The 16,089-nt window shown below is 38.4% G+C and overlaps 1 protein-coding gene across 2 annotated transcripts; it reads right to left on the bottom strand.

Annotated features, from left to right (window-relative positions):
• Nucleotides 1–518: 518 nt before the first annotated feature.
• LOC139137302 (uncharacterized protein SYNPCC7002_A0175-like) lies at nucleotides 519–15,037 on the bottom strand. Of its 2 annotated transcripts, none has more exons than XM_070705321.1 (4): nucleotides 14,821–15,037; nucleotides 14,111–14,300; nucleotides 12,294–12,503; nucleotides 519–1,721 (listed from the first exon to the last, which is right to left on the bottom strand). In XM_070705321.1, exons 1-4 carry the CDS (start codon nucleotides 14,947–14,949, stop codon nucleotides 1,588–1,590), a joined length of 663 nt encoding a protein of 220 aa, XP_070561422.1. In that variant the 5' UTR covers nucleotides 14,950–15,037; the 3' UTR covers nucleotides 519–1,587. The 2 variants fall into 2 exon arrangements, with proteins under 2 accessions (XP_070561422.1, XP_070561421.1); XM_070705320.1 differs by lacking the exon at nucleotides 519–1,721 and adding an exon at nucleotides 10,479–11,623.
• Between the last annotated feature and the right edge of the window lie 1,052 nt (nucleotides 15,038–16,089).

Here is a 16,089-nt window from a genome sequence, read left to right as displayed (position 1 = left end):
GAGTTTGCATTTTGCTTTTCAACATCATGTCATATGGCCATGCGGACATGTATACATTCAAAGTCGATTTGCCAAAGGGCGGTTGAAAAGTTGAAAAAGGGAAATAGGACTTTAGAAATGGATAGAATTTAGATATATTCTAGTAACCTCGGTAAGCAAATTTTGATTGGCCGCAAAGTACCATCCTGGTAGGAGTTTTGCCAATCTGTCACAATCGTGCTGCTTTTCAAAACCCATTCACTTCGAAAAGGACCAAACAGCACTCCATCAACACGAAAAAAATATTAAAAAATTGATTTTGGGCTTATTTCTGTTTTCAATTCGAATGACTGAATGGAATATTGACCGGCCGTGATGTACAATGGATTGGCGCAAAATCAAGTTAGTTGGAGAGCATTATGCTCGTTCAAGACTCATCAAATCACCGAAGGAAATACGTCTTTTTGCTGTACGTAGTCAATGTGTATTCGTTAGCGAAGTATAAACATACAAAAGTTCAAACAATCCATTAATGCTAATCCATAGAATAACACTTTATTCAGTACTATATTATTTTACATAGTGTCATATTCCCTGATTAGGTTAATAGGTAGTAACCGTAATGACATTTACAGAATTGTAATTTGTATAAATCTCTCTCAACCGGTGACTGCTAAGACTTGTCAATCAATTAAGGATTGGACCATCAGATGTTCGGACGGTAGTCAGGATGCTGGCGTGCACAATGTATTTTTTCGCGTCCGCATATTTGATAAAATACTTGTTTTTCAAAATCTACACATTTTTTGTGGCCGAAGTTCATGTGAATATTTTCAAATATTTAGCATGTATTATTTACACCCCCTCTTTTGATCAACCCCCGAAGATCTAATGTTCATCCTATTATCACCACAATATTTGAATACAGAGTTCGAGACGAAGAGCCTATTCCACTGATACAGAATTTCTCTTCGAGGAAAAATATTTTGTCAACACGACATTTCACCTCCATAGATACGACTGTTTTGTTTAACAGCGGAAACAGCGGGACATGCATAGAGTTAGAGATGTTTTACGGTTACTTTCATTTCACAAGAAGAGTATCTGTTAATTTCTCTTTCAGTCCGTATGTAATCCGCAAAGATTGAATATGCCACCCATAAACAAGAGCTCGGAGCAACTGGCAGAATTTCAGATTTCAAATAATAATAATTCTGTCAACGTAGCGACTAATCGTCGTCGCAATGATGTGATCAGAGCTATGTACCGTATTGATGTTGTGTTATACTCCACCTTTGAACATGATTGGAACTAATTTGGGATAATTGGATTTTCATAATTTGCAAATTTCTCAAAAGTGTTAGGTACCATATAGCTGAATGTTGCAATATCGCAAATTACTAATAAATATAGAAGAAAAGCAAATGAGATAACATTTGTAGATTAAATTGACATTACTTCACCATCCAATTATCCCAAATTAGTTCCAAGCGTGTTCTTTGGTTCACCAATGATGTTAGAGAAATATTGTCATAAGAGTTCAAAAACCCGAAAGTACAAGCTCTTGTGAAATTGAAATCATGACAAAATACTTTTTACGACAACAAGTTAAAAGTTTAAATCATTTAGAAATTGGTAAGGGTCAGGCTGTTCAGGTCTTAGGACGCTTTCAATCAAGTATACAACTCCATTCGCTGTGGCAGTTTGGTCCTGTAGTGGTGTACCTTGCACTTCTACGACATCTGATGATAAAGTATACAGAGAAAAAAAAATTAAAATACAGCAACCGTTTTAATGCCCTGGTAAGAAGATATGCAATAAATAGATCCATTGGCCCTTTGTATACTAAGTGACTTATTCAGAACCTATGACGAAGAAATCTTGCAGAAAACACATGGATACTTAAACCCACTCATGTATTTTAGTTTCGTTCACTTAGTTTTTGTGGATTCATTTCACATTAAAGTTTGATTAAAAAAGATAATAAAGTAATAGAACGTTTTACTGGTATATATGGCTGACGGTTTGGTTTGTCTACCCGTGCTGCAATACATTTGTATTCTTCACCCTAATAATCGAATTTTGACTATGATAACTCACAATCAAAAACGAGCGAAACACAAACTACCTGAGCGCATGTTACTTCCTTTTAACAACCTCGTTTTCAAGTTGTATCCATTACCTCGATGCGTTTCAATATCGGAAATGCATGACTTGGGAACAACATCATTAAAAATTCATGGAGCATATCTTCTCGTTGCAGTTAAGTGAATAAAAGACAGCATCAAAACAGACGTAGAACCAACACGGGGTGGCGGGGAGGGTTGGGTAAGTGCTTTTCAGGATAAGACGCGCGCAGGGGGGTCACCCTGTTTTCAAAAGTTGGAATGGTTGTCAACCTGTTTTCGAAAGTTGGAATAGGGGGGGGGGGTCAGCCACTTTTTGACATCGGCAAAAAATAATCCACCGCCCCCTCAGGCTAAAGAAACTCAACAGTCCTTTATGTACAAGTCAGTTGATGTATGACAAACAGATTGATTTTGCAACATCGCTGCATTAAAAAAAATTCTTTGAAGGAAGAATGCAAAAAGAAAAAAAAAATTGCCAGGATTCACAAGGGAGAAAAAACATCCAGTGGAACATGTGGAAAAAATAATGCCCCCAAAAATCTTCCTGACCCCCCCGGATATCAAATGCTCCACCCCTAATAATATTTTATCATGAATCAACATTGCCAATCTTAACCCCTGGCGCGACCCCGAGGGCTGAGCCCTATATAATATTATATGAATAATACATTGATCTTTTAATCGAAGGGACGCCCATGGCGTATGTGTTCTTTGAATAGACGTCTGAGTACTACACAACACTTTAAAGTATACAGTCACCTGTAATCTAAATATGCTCATATATGGTCAAAGGGGGCGTTCCTTGGTATTCAAAATGCCCATGTGAGGGCGCTGTTTTAAAAAGAGGCCACCCGCTTAAAATCTGTGATTGGTTAGATTTTCTCTTTCCATGGTAACTGTGGCAAAATTAACAGTATACCTTTCATGAAATGCAGTCGGAAATATTAGAACGCGCTTCGGGGACGGATATTAGGAGTCTCAAACTATATCACATTTGTTGGTCTACGCTCGTTAGGACCAAATTGAAGTTCTTGGAGTAAGTAGAATTTTTACCGACTTATTTCTCTTAAAATCACAAGGTTAATCCATTTCCAATCAATGGAGTTAACACAAGGAAAATATATAAACTGATGCACAATGCCTGGTATTTACAATGTTTACAGTGTTCCGACTATAAACGCTTTAAGTTTGTTCACGCAGCTTCAGTATGAGTTATAACGCCCTCTCTTGCAATCGAAGCGTCGCTCACGTGGCCAAGGCAAGTGAAGTTTGGTTCAGAAAAAACTTGAAAGAGAGCAATCGAGAACGGGATATTCCATAGTGTGATCTTGTTTAAACTTAAGATGCAATCGAAGACTGACAGAAATTTCAATGTGATAACCATTGTATCAGGATGATAATTGTGGAGCTATATATGTTCAGAAAAATATATAAATTTGTGTAGAGAACATACAACAGAGGTGCGTCAGCGTCAATTTCTGAATAAATCACATCTCTCACCATCTACTGACCGAACCACAGAAAAACGAAGAAATGTACAGCATGGACACAACACTAATCTTTTTGCTTTGTCTAGCCGCTGCCGTAGCAACAGATTGGGCCAACTGAGTATGTTGGAACAGAAGTAACCGATGAACTTGGCGTTCAACTAGCTGGCAAAGGTAAATATATCTTTGGGACAACTTTCCCACTTTTCTTGTCTTTTCTCTTTTTATATGCTTCAGGGCTTGAGTATACGTACGTTGTGTTGTGATTTGACAATAATCCCTCTTCATTTTGACGCACTATTGATTTCTATTGAAGTTTTTTGACACAAACGATATACATTTTATTTTTCATCGAATGTATTTCCAGACGCTTTTGTTCCTTAAATGATACAAGCAAATCCAGCGACAAACGTTTTCTCACCAAATGAACAATTTCCCTGCCACCCAACACAAGGCGACGCGAATAAAATACTGTTAATACATGTTATTTTTGCTACGGTAGCGGCTAGACAAAGCGAAAAGGCGAGTGTTGTCCCCATTCTCAGTACATTTCTTCCTTTTTCTGTGGTTCGGTCAGTGGGATGGTGAGAGATGTTCGCTGAACGATTATTTTGTTCCTTATATACAATTTCAAAGCGTTTTAATAATCGTCATATTTACATAAAATGATTCGAGATTTCTTTATTGCTTTCGTGAAGGCTAAGGTTGTATTCACAAATACTGGTGGGGAGGGGCTTGGGAAATTGCGATGGAAATCTTATATATTTCAGCACCCCAACTAAATAATCTTTAAAATTCCCCCATCTATATGATTAACATTTTCACACGTTTTGCAGATGTTCGACACTATCTTTTAAAAACGCACGCCTAAATTTTTGTTGCTTTTTGTATCAACTCCAATTTGTTGTGCTATACATCTCATCATATGTAGTACTCAGCTTGTCAACATGGTCTGCATATGTGTGATGTACTCTTTCATTGCTACAAGTTGCATGTCAGTCTAGCCATAAATTGAAATATCGTTATACGATAACATTGTTTCATATTCTGTAGCGCTCGTAGTTAAGGGGAATACGAGCTGAGGTACAAGTCTAGATCATGATGCTTTTAGTAACTGAAACTGAGGCACAAAGACGTTGGTTGTAAGCACTACTTTAGATCTTAATTAAAAGATGGAAAAACGTGACGTTCCTAGTCTCGGATTCCTGTATTGTACATTCTCTACAAATTTAAATACTGTTTTAACATACATAGCTGCAAAATTATCATCCTTATGCAGTGATAGTTACACTGTCCGTAGCCAGTAGTGTGGCAAAACCTGTATTTACCTAGATAATTTATCAGCTGTGTCTTCTTCTACTCTCCATGTTGAACTGCCCAATATTAAGCTCGCCCAAAAAGCCCATGTTTGCTGTGCGTTCGCATCATTGACAAATGAATTTCATCCTGGACTCTAATCCAATTATCAAGAATATTGTTTACATGTACGGCTTTGTTGACAAGCTGAATATAGTGTTTGTCAGCAGGTTGTAGGGAGACAGCAAGAAACTGTATTTGATCATAGCATAGAAATATTGAAAAAAAAATTATCAAAGGTTCCAGCTTCTACCCCGTTACAAGGTCTACTTGTTGTTTCTCTTATGAAAATTCAATGGCATCCTTGCTCTTTCAGATTTGTTGGAAATACGTTTTTCTGATTTTTTTAATTTTTACCAAAAATCAGAACCCTTAGTTTACCTACCAAACTATACAATCCGACAAATATAAAAGAGGGAACCATATTATTTTTAGATCCTCGTTATACCCAGAGCAAAACCTTCGAGTCCATCCTCTACTAACCCTAAAATTACCGACCCCCTGAATTCCTCCACCCCTCTCCAGAATTTTGGAATGCAGCCTTTCTAATCTTACACAATGGGCGTTCGATTTTGCATATGTCCATGACTAAGTTAATTGATAACTGTTGACGTTTGATGTCCTTCACTTCAACACGACCTATATGAATGGCCAGGACATGAAATATCTTGTATGGTAACCCAACACGATAAACGTTTCGTTTTAAAAATTTGTAACTTGTCTCCACCTTGCATTGCAAGTTAAAAAACTTGGGCATTGTTACTGCACTGTCATAATCACCAAAATATATAATTGGACCAAAAATTAATATTTCAGGCTTTCGAGACATTAGCGTCCTTAGGAACGATAAATCCCTGGCAATTCCACTCGATTTGAAGTAATTTTGAATGTGATTGTTGAAACATTTGATTCAGTTGAGACTAAATCATTATTTGTACATAACTGAATTTAGAAGTAAGGATTGATAAGAAAACTTGTATAGACCGATATTGCACATCCGCAATAAAAGACACTTAGGGGCAGAAGCAAATTCAAATATACTTTATGTACATATGGGGATGATTAACACGCTTTAGAATTGCAATAAACGCCGTATATGCTACTTTAACGGCACATCTCTCATCAAACTGAACGCGCTTTTGCTTTCTGTGCATCAGAACTTGAGTATGCACCGCATCGTGTTTTGAAATACGATGGTTTCAATCGGGTTCGAACTCACAACGTACGGTACCCAATCACCTAGCGGAGAAGCCACAGACAAAACCGCTCGGCAAAATCCCAAATCTCAAAAAGATTGGTTCAATAACCGAGCTAGGATGTTACAATTCTGACTGCATCCTCTCCACACGCTGTAGAGTTCGTGAAGCACTCACGCTCGTACACACACTATCATTCATCGCACACAAACTTTATCGAAGCGAAGCAAAGAATACATCGCTTAAACTGGGCGGAAGACAGCGTCGGGGACAATTCTGTCCACCAGCAGAACTATAAATCCAGGGTAGAGAATACGGTGGTTTCAATCGGGTTTGAACTCACAACGTACGGTACCCAATCTCCTAGCGGAGAAGCCATAGACAAAACCGCTCGGCCAAAATTATTGCCTTTTGTTTTGATGCACTGTTGACTTTTTGATATTGTTTGCCACAAACAACGCAGAGTTTTCTTTCCATCCCTTAAATTTGACAATGCTTTTGTTCCTTAAATCATACAAACAAATCTAGCGACAAACGTCTTCAAATGAATGTAATTTGCCGTTTAAAGTTTGACCTCTGCCTCCGAAAGCTGGCTGATTGAAATCGGTGATTGAAATCAAACATTGCTCTCTACCGAGACAAATGCGTTCTGCTGAGAATTCGTACGAGGTCTTAACCTAATGAAGGCGTATATGTACATATTTTGTGTGAAAAACACTAAGTGGTTTGGCCCTGGTGTATTTCTTGACAATTAATTATTCTGCCGGGGAACGAGAGATGAAATTTGTAACTGCATTTACCACTAAATTGTATCAACGATATTGTGGTGCATGTGAATTGTGTCCTGAGCCGTCACGCTTTGGATACAGTGCATTTCTTTGGCCATTCACTTACACAAGTCGAAAGATCAGAACTACGCAGTATCCGTATTTTGTGTCGCACTATTTTTTACATCTTTACATCTTAAAATATGTCTGTGTTAGCTTTTCAACACTTTCTGCTGTATAACATTCTCAAAGTTTTTTTGGGCCAAATTCGACCAAATTTCAGTCAATTCTGACTGTAAAATTCAATTTCATGTAATTCAGGCATGTTCGCTACAGTGGTCCATGCATTGAAGTACTTGCGCACAAAAAAAGATCTCTGACCCAATAGTCGAGTGACTTCTCAAATTAACTGCCGTGCAATCGGTATCCATCTTTTGACAATGACTAGACAGTTTTGGGTCACAATGCGTCACAGCAGCCTAGAAGGTGGGCAGACGCCTCTATCGGGATCACATGTCAGGGACCCCAAGTGCCCAAGACCCTCGACAGTAACTCTCAATCTTCCAATGCGACTCATCAATTTGGTAAGGAAATTAAATCATGATCGTAAGCACCGAAGAAGATTAGGAAATTCAAAGTACAAACTTGACATTTTCTCTACTCTTCTATCAGTAAAGCGTGACAAATAATAGAGAAATAGAGCAACTTGTGTAGTTGCATGAAATAGACACATATACGAACAGAGACGCGTATATGAAGATGCATCTGTACTTGCAAGTTGTACGCGCAGATAAGCCGCTGACTTCTGTGAGAAGCTCGGTAGACAAACGACTACTTCAAGACATTGTGATCATCATCGAAGATGAAACTGAACCAATCCCCAATGGCAGACAATGAACTGTAATACTAGCGAGAGGACGTTTGGATACAGAAACTAGAGCAGCGGCTCAATACACTTCCAAGACAACACGGTGTGTTTATTATACATGGATGTTAGATGCTGCAATGTCTTGTCTCGTCATCCTCCGGTATTCATTCAGGTGCAGCTAACGAACAATGCACTTTTAAAGGGGTCTTTACTATGACAAGATATAATTTGCACGACAAGTAATGTGAATTGACTAAATTTTCAGGCATGAGGGTAATTAATTACCTGTTCATAATTTGCTCTCCCGCTGAAAAGTTTTCGACTTACCCTCCCACACTCAAACTTCATTTTTACCCACTCCCCACTTATTTTTGTCTTTTTCACCTCCCCACTGTCAATTTTTGAGACTCCCCTGCCCTGTGGCGAAAAAAAACTTGCCGATTTCCCCTGCCCTGGAAAAATTCCCCTCAATATTTGTCATTCCATACCCCCTGCAGACATGAAGCTACCCTTCCCGGAGATGAAAAAACATGTCGATTTTCCCCTGCCCTGTGAAAACATTTCCCCTGAAAATAAACATTCCCATGCAGACACATACTGCAGTGGTCTTCTACCGAAAACACCATGGCTCAACTTACCCTGTCCCTGTTTTTAAAGTAGCTTCCCTTCTCTCCTCGTTTTTCGCCAAGCCCTGTCCCCGGGACAATCAACCGATATCTGCCGTTCCCGACAAAAAAAAACCTAAAATGTGCTCCCCTGCCATCTAAAAATATTCCCCCTGCCCAAGCAAAAATTTCCCCTGCCCTCAAAAGTTGCTCCCGGAATAGCTTTTTTCAATGAGTAGCTCCGTTGGCTGCACCTGTTCATTATTATACCTCTTGCACACAGTTGTTATGCGTTAACCATTTAATATTGGGGTTGGGGATTTGAGAGCCTGAGAGTGATTGTAAGTCGTGCAACATTTAAAATATTCTCTGACATGACTGTTCATCTGTTAGAAAGGTCGTCAGGTCGTCCGCAAACACAGCATATTTGCATTCACCGACTCCTGTGTTGATGCCCTTAGCCTTGGCATCGTTATTCAAGTTAATTAAGAAGATTTCTAATGCGTGGATGAACAAAGAGGGTGATAATGGGTCTCCTTGTCTAACCCCCTTTCTATGTTAAAATAGCCGGTGCTGAAGCCATCGTTCATCACGCAACTGCTCAAGTCTGTGTAAAATGTATTTAACCATTGTTTAAAGGTTGGGCCAAAGCCATAGGTATTTAAACATTCCACAATATAATCCCATTCTAAACTGTCAAAAGCTTTCTCAAAGTCTATGGCAGGCAGTATTCCCGGGAGTTCAATTTCGTCTGTATGCCAGAGAATTTCCTCTATCAGCCTGATGTAGTCACTTATATCTCTGACTTTTACAAAAGCACTCTTCTGACAGCTGGTTAGGCTAGGTAAAACATTTGTCAGTCTGTTGGTGACCTATTTTGTAGCCATTTTTAGCGTTGGCGTTGATGAGAGAGATCGGTCGCCAATTTTAGATGTACTTGGTGTCTCTCCCTTTCTTTTTTATTTGTGTGATCACACTTTGTCGCTGGGAGTCGGAAAGGCTCCCATTTTCAAACCCGTATTTGGGGACTCAACTACTGTCGGCCCTGTTGTCGGCCAGAATGTTGTGTACAATTCTGCTGGCAATCCATCATTGCCAGTGGTCTTATTTTTTGGCATCATGGTAACGGCGCAGTAAACTTCGTTGTGAGTTCTTGGTGATTCGAAGTTTTTCATTAGCTGAAACCTAAGTTTTGGGATGTTGTCATTTTTCAGGAAGTGGTGGTCACTAATATCCCTTTCTGGGTTAGTTCTGGAAGAGTAGAGAGTGCTATAAAAAATCTTCAGCACAGAAAGAATGCCTTTCTGCGATGTTTTCAGTTAATTCTTTGTGCCTATGATTCTTTTGATGTGCCCTCTTCTACCCTTCCTCTTCTCCAGCCCTAGAAAATACTTATTGTATTTCTCTCCTTTTTCATGCCATCTGAATCTTGAACGAATAATTGAACCCTCAGTTAAGTAATCATTTTAACTTCTCGAGTTCTGCTTTTGCATTTTGGAGTCTGAGGATGTCTTCCTCTAACGCATTTGACCTGGGGGAGGCATCCAGATCAAAGACTGCTCCCTCAAGTTCATTGATTCGATTCTTTAAGAGTTTTGCTATTTGTTTTGAATATCAGATTGTAAATTTTTTAATCTAATATTTCAGGAGGTCCCATTTGAGGCGTTTGTCCTCTATTTCTTCTATTTTATTGGCCTAAGCTAAGAAAATGTCAGCTTACTTTCGGCTTTGATCAGGCGCTATACTATATTAACCTATTATTTGGTTGGAGGGAGAAAAGATGTTTGACGCCTATAAATCAATGCAATGACGGACCTTGGAAAAGCATTAGTAGCGTAAAGGAAGATATTGTTCGATCAAGTGACGAGTCAATCCCCTCCTTGTCACGATTTTGGTTCGATCAGATTGACTGTTTTAGGTGTCCATCATTTACTTCCCGGGGTCCAATGGATTGGCGCCAAATCAAGAAGTTCGAGAGGATTATGCTCGTTCAAGACGCATCAAATCAGCGACGGAAATACGTCTTTTTGCTGTACGTATTCAATGTGTATTCGTTAGCGAAGTATAAAGATACAAAAGTTCAAACAATCCTTTAATGTTGTTCCATAGAATAACTTTATTCAGTACTACATTATTTTACATAGTGTCATATTCCCTGATTAGGTTAATAGGTAGTAACCCTAATGACATTTACAGAATTGGCATTTTTATAAATCTCTCTCAATCGGGGATTGCTAAGACTTGTCAACCAATTAAGGATTGGACAATCAGATGTTTGGAAGGTAGTCAGGATACTGGCGTACAGAATGTATCTTTTCGCGTCCGCAATTTGATAAAATACTTTTTTTTTCAAAATCTACACATTTTTGTGGCCAAACTTCATGTGAATATTTTCAAATATTTAGCATGTATAATTTACACCCCCTCTTTTGATCAAACACCCGAAGATCTAATGTTCATCCTATTATCATCACAACATTTAAATACAGAGTTCGAGACGAAGAACCTATTCGACAGATACGGCAAGAAACTGTTACCCCAATTAGGTGCATTGGTGGTTAATATCAGTGTGCGGAGGTGTTTTCTTTGTTTATTTCATGCTAAGCTGTTTGAGCATACCTAAAACCATTTCAGAATTTCTCTTCCGATAAAAAATATTTTGTCAACACGACATTTCACCTCCATAGATACGACTGTTTTGTTTATCCGAAGTTAAATCAACAGTTGGAAACAGCGGGGCATTCGTAGAGTTAAATGTTTTTTCGGTTACTTTCATTTCACAAAAAGAGTATCTGCCAATTTCTTTTTCACTCCGAATGCAAACAAATGCAATCCGTAAAGATTGAATATGCAACCCTTAAACAAGAGCTTGGAGCAACTGGTGGAATTTCAGACTTCAAATAATTATAATTCTGCCAACGTAGCGACTAATCTTCGTCGCGATGATGTGATCAGAGAGATGTGCCGTATTGATGTTGTGTTATATTTCACCTTTGGTTCACCAATGGTGTTCGAGAATTATTGTCAGAAGAGTTCAAAAACCCGAATGTATAGGCTGTTGTGAAATTACAATCATGACAAATTACTTTTTACGAGAACAACTTAAAAGTTTAAATCATTTAGAAATTGGTAAGGGTCAGGCTGATAAGGTCTCAGGACACTTTCAATCAAGTATACAACTCCATTCGATGTGGCAGTTTGGTCCTGTAGTGGTGTACCTTGCACTTCTACGACATCTGATGATAAAGTAAACAGGGAAAAAATTAAAAATACACCAACCGTTTGAATGCCCTGGTAACAAGATATGCAATAAATAGTTCCATTGGCCCTTTGTATACTAAGTGACTTATTCAGAACCTATGACGAAGAAATCTTGCAGAAAACACATTGATACTTAAACCCACTTATATATTTAATTTCGTTCACTTAGTTTTTGTGGATTCATTTCACATTAAAGTTTGATTAAAAAGAAAATAAAGTAACAGAACGTTTTACTGGTCTATATGGCTGACTTTTTGGTTTGTGTACCCGTGCTGCAATACATTTGTATTCTTTACTCTAATAATCGAATTTTGACTATGATAACTCACAATCAAAAACGAGCGAAACACAAAATACCTGAGCGCATGTTACTTCCTTTTAACCACCCCGTTTTCAAGTTGTATCCATTACATCGATGCGTTTTAATATCGGAAATGCATGACTTGGGAACAACATCATTAAACAATTCATGGAGCATATCTTCTCGTTGCAGGTGACTGAATGAAAGACAGCATCCAAACAGACGTAGAACCAACACAGGGGTGGCGGGGGGTGGGGGGTTGGGTAAATGCTTTCCAGGATAAGACATGAGTTTAAGTGTTGAACTAAAAACATTTGTCATAAGGTTTGGCATTTAAATCTTACCTGAGACAGTGCGAAACTGTAAATTCTGTCCAGATTGCGTAAGCAGAGAACCCTCCGGGATACCTGGCAGAAAGTAGGTTCCGTTCACTATATGGAATTTCAAGACGTCCTCGAGTAATGATGGATTCTTCAACAAACTATCAAGAACACCCGGAGGGAGTTGCTCAAAAGCCGCATTAGATGGTGCAAATACAGTGAACGGGCCTGGTCCTGTTGTAATAGAAAGGGAAAAAGGTGCCTCGTTTCACGGTATCAACACTACAACATTTATACTGAAGAACATTTCATTATTTCCATATAATTATTAAGCTTAAAGAAAGCCAGCTTTATCCATCGTTAACACCAAATACTCTAGAGTGCAAATACTGGTGGCAGAGTACATATGCCTATGTGTGCGTGTGCGTAAAAGGTTATCGTGTCTGTTTGTCGCAACATTTCATAATAAGATTTGTAGATCATCCCATTTTTAATGGAATACTTTTTAATGTAAATCAATGATGAGTTTTAATAGTTTAGCAAAGTGTTCTTGGCAATGGGAAAAACGTGAGATTAGTTTGATAAAGCTGGTTGATCTTTTTCCGTGTTAAGTCGATAAATGAATGGACAGACGGAAAAAGCATGGTATGAGTATAAGAAATTGCACCTTTAAGAGGTTAAGAGTTCACTGAATCTTAAAAAATATAATCAGTTTTCACTGGTCTTTGTCTCTTAGAAGTGAACTCGGTAATTTTTATTGCTATTTGGCATTGTAGAATATTCATGTACAGTATTTGATTTTTACATCTTGTCGGAATACAGTTAATACATGAATAATACATTGGTCTTTTAATCGAAGGGACGCCCATGGCGTATGTGTTCTTTGAATAGACGTCTGAGTACTATACAACAATTAAAAGTATACTGTTAACTGTAATCTAAATATGCCCATATATGGTCAAAGGGGCGTTCCTTTGTATTCAAAATGCCCATGTGAGGGCGCTGTTTTTAAAAATGGCCACCCGCTTAAAATCTGTGATTGGTTAGATTTTCTCTTTCCATGGCAACTTTGGCAAAATTGGATCAGGTGACAGTATACCTTTAATGAAATGCAGTCGGAAATATTAGAATGCGCTTCGGGGACGGATATTGAGTCTCAAACCTTTATCACATTTGTTGGTCTACGCTCGTTAGGACCAAATTGAATTTCTTGGAGTAAGTAGACTTTTTACCGACTTATTCTCTGAAAATCGAAAGGTTAATCCATTTCCAATCAATAGAGTTAACACATGGATACGGACTTCAAATGACAGTACATTTAAGGCAATAGTTTTCTTTAGTACGAAACTTGTCAGGTGACCCCAATATTTCTTCATGATTTTGAAAGGCAATACAATACTTTAAATTTTCGTTGACAAAAGTTTGACCAAAGTCAACCGATTTCGAGGTACATACTACATTAAGGTAGTTCGCGCCCCAAAAGTTAGGGACCTAAAATTAAGCTAAAACTTTCCTTAATAAAACCTCCAATCATTCTCTTATCAAATGAAGAATAAAAATCAGGAGTCAGCGCGCAAAGTTTGGTCAAGACATTCAGTTTACCTAACATTTGCATATATTTGAAATTCAAAATGGCCGCCACCCATGTGTAAACTCTATGGGAAAACCAAAATTTTTAATTTTTAAAAAATGTGACGGTGAAAACTTTTCTAACTGCAAGAGCTCTAGAATGAGTCCCAACAAGTGGTAGACCAGAAGGAATTTTAAAACAGAGAGTCCGAACAGCCGTCAGCGAGGCATATTCTACCACACTGTATGATAGAACCTAGGGTGTTACATACCTTTCAGAGCAGACTGCATGCCTGCAGTCTTCAGAGCAGTCTGTAGAGTTGAAAACTGTGAACGATTGTCCACTACCCATCCAGTACTGTGATTGACCGATGAATGGAGTATGCCGTCAATCAAGTGGACAACACCGTTGGAGGCCAAGTGATCTGCACTACTTACAACAACTCCATCTATCGTCACAACCTGAATCATAAATGTCAAATATTATACGTTCAATGCATATTCTATCACTATGCTGATGTGGACAATGGCCACTACATGAAAGGTCACTACTAACTTTGAATGGTTATCACTGGTAATCTCACTACAATCCAACCTGTGTATAGTTATCACACTGTACGGACCGAGAAAAAGTTACAACTATATGGAGATGGATTTTGTACAGAGGATGGATTTGGTATTTCTTTTGTTGAAAGTGGTGGACTGGGTGATGATAACAGATAACACTAGTATAAAATTCAATGCCATAAATATGTTGGAAATTATGATTTATGCTATTACTTTTGACTGAAAATCGTGCGGGGAAGACATAAATTTGGTCAAAATAGACTCATTTCTCGATGCCAGTCTGAACACTCTGTCAAAGATCATTCAGAGTCAGATATGATGACTATCATACACAGGGTTTGTACCAAACTGGAGGAATTACATGAGACCACAGTATATTTTCGATCGGATTCGTGAATGCTTTACTACAACTTACCGTACTTCCCGTCTGGTATATGTTAGCTCTGAGCGGATTTCCCTTCAAAGGTTTCAACAAATCGTCGTTGCCGAGGGAGGATGACATGACGATACCGGGAAGAGTGTGATGGTCTACAAAGTCCTTCATTGCAGGGATATTCAGACGATAATAATGGCATAGCCAGGGATCCTGGGTAACGTATTCTCTGTTGATGGGCGCGAACAAGTGAAAGGCCCTGAAAAGGACAAAGTACATTATGCAATCGTTAAAGTACATGATAAAGCCAACCAAGTCTAGGCGGCAATTGTGGACCGACAGTAGCAGGAAAAGAAGGTTTTGGCAAATACCAACATTCTTCCAGGATAACCGCCGATAACCAGCACATGAGCAACATGCCTCTCAATGTCTAGATGAGAGTATCCTTAACGGCTAAAGTGACGAAATGGCTTTGCTCTGGAACTTTCGGTCGGGTAACTGATTGGCCAATGCTGACGTTATGTAACCATGTAGTACTATCTATTCTAGGCATGCGTTCTACTGTGTGTGAGTGCGGTTCATGATGTTACACCATGTATTGGTGGAATTGTGAGAATTGGTTGTTGACCTTCCAACTTAATCATTGTATGACCATGGGGATTCGTAAATGGCCAGAAAAATGATCTATATAATCAAACAACATCACCGTGGTTCTCATTTTGTGCAATCACTTGAGCGTGACACAAGTTGACTCCCATATAAAACTTCATTGATGTAAATAAGGAGCACAGCGGGAGAGCTCCATCAAATCCAGCTTTATATTGCTTCCGTTGTCAACACTCGAGAGAGCTTATTTTAGAAAGGTTACACGCTTTGCACATATATTATGATGATTTTGTTTGAAACGTTGAACGAGAAGCTAACCTTTGTTCAGTGAAAATGCTTTCAGTCAAATGGATATACAGGGGGCTGACCGTGCCTACACTCCGTAGTCGGCTATAGTTATGACAAACTCTGCCGAGTAGCAGAAAGTGCTCATTGCTAATTGTGTTTTCAAGTTTGAAGCTTCTGCCATGTTTCAAGATCCACTAGTTTTTTTGCTTTATATTTGAAAACATTGGCATTCATGCTATTTAGATTTGTTCGAAATAAAGTCATGAAATACGAAAAATCTGTTTTTTACTACAATTAGAACACTTGCATGAAATAAAAATCGTATCAATTTTTTATTATTATCTACAAAACTATGCAATCTGATAACATAAATAAAAGGGAACAAAGTATTTTCAGAGGTAACTTATAAGCTTCAAC

The sequence above is a fragment of the Ptychodera flava genome, chromosome 7 (genome assembly GCF_041260155.1).
Source record: "Ptychodera flava strain L36383 chromosome 7, AS_Pfla_20210202, whole genome shotgun sequence".
Classification (NCBI taxonomy): domain Eukaryota; kingdom Metazoa; phylum Hemichordata; class Enteropneusta; family Ptychoderidae; genus Ptychodera; species Ptychodera flava.
Note: the sequence above shows the minus strand (reverse complement) of the source record. Positions and strands in the feature narration are given on the sequence as shown.

Bases quoted from the DNA above. Each gene is read 5' to 3' on its own strand.
- LOC139137302 (XM_070705321.1), bottom strand. From the start codon at position 14,949: ATGAAGGACTTTGTAGACCATCACACTCTTCCCGGTATCGTCATGTCA. The intron at 14,301-14,820 runs GTAAGTTGTAGT...TTTATGATTCAG, and splicing joins TATACCAGACGGGAAGTACG to GTTGTGACGATAGATGGAGT. The intron at 1,722-12,293 runs GTAAGATTTAAA...CTTTATCATCAG, and splicing joins ACAGTTTCGCACTGTCTCAG to ATGTCGTAGAAGTGCAAGGT.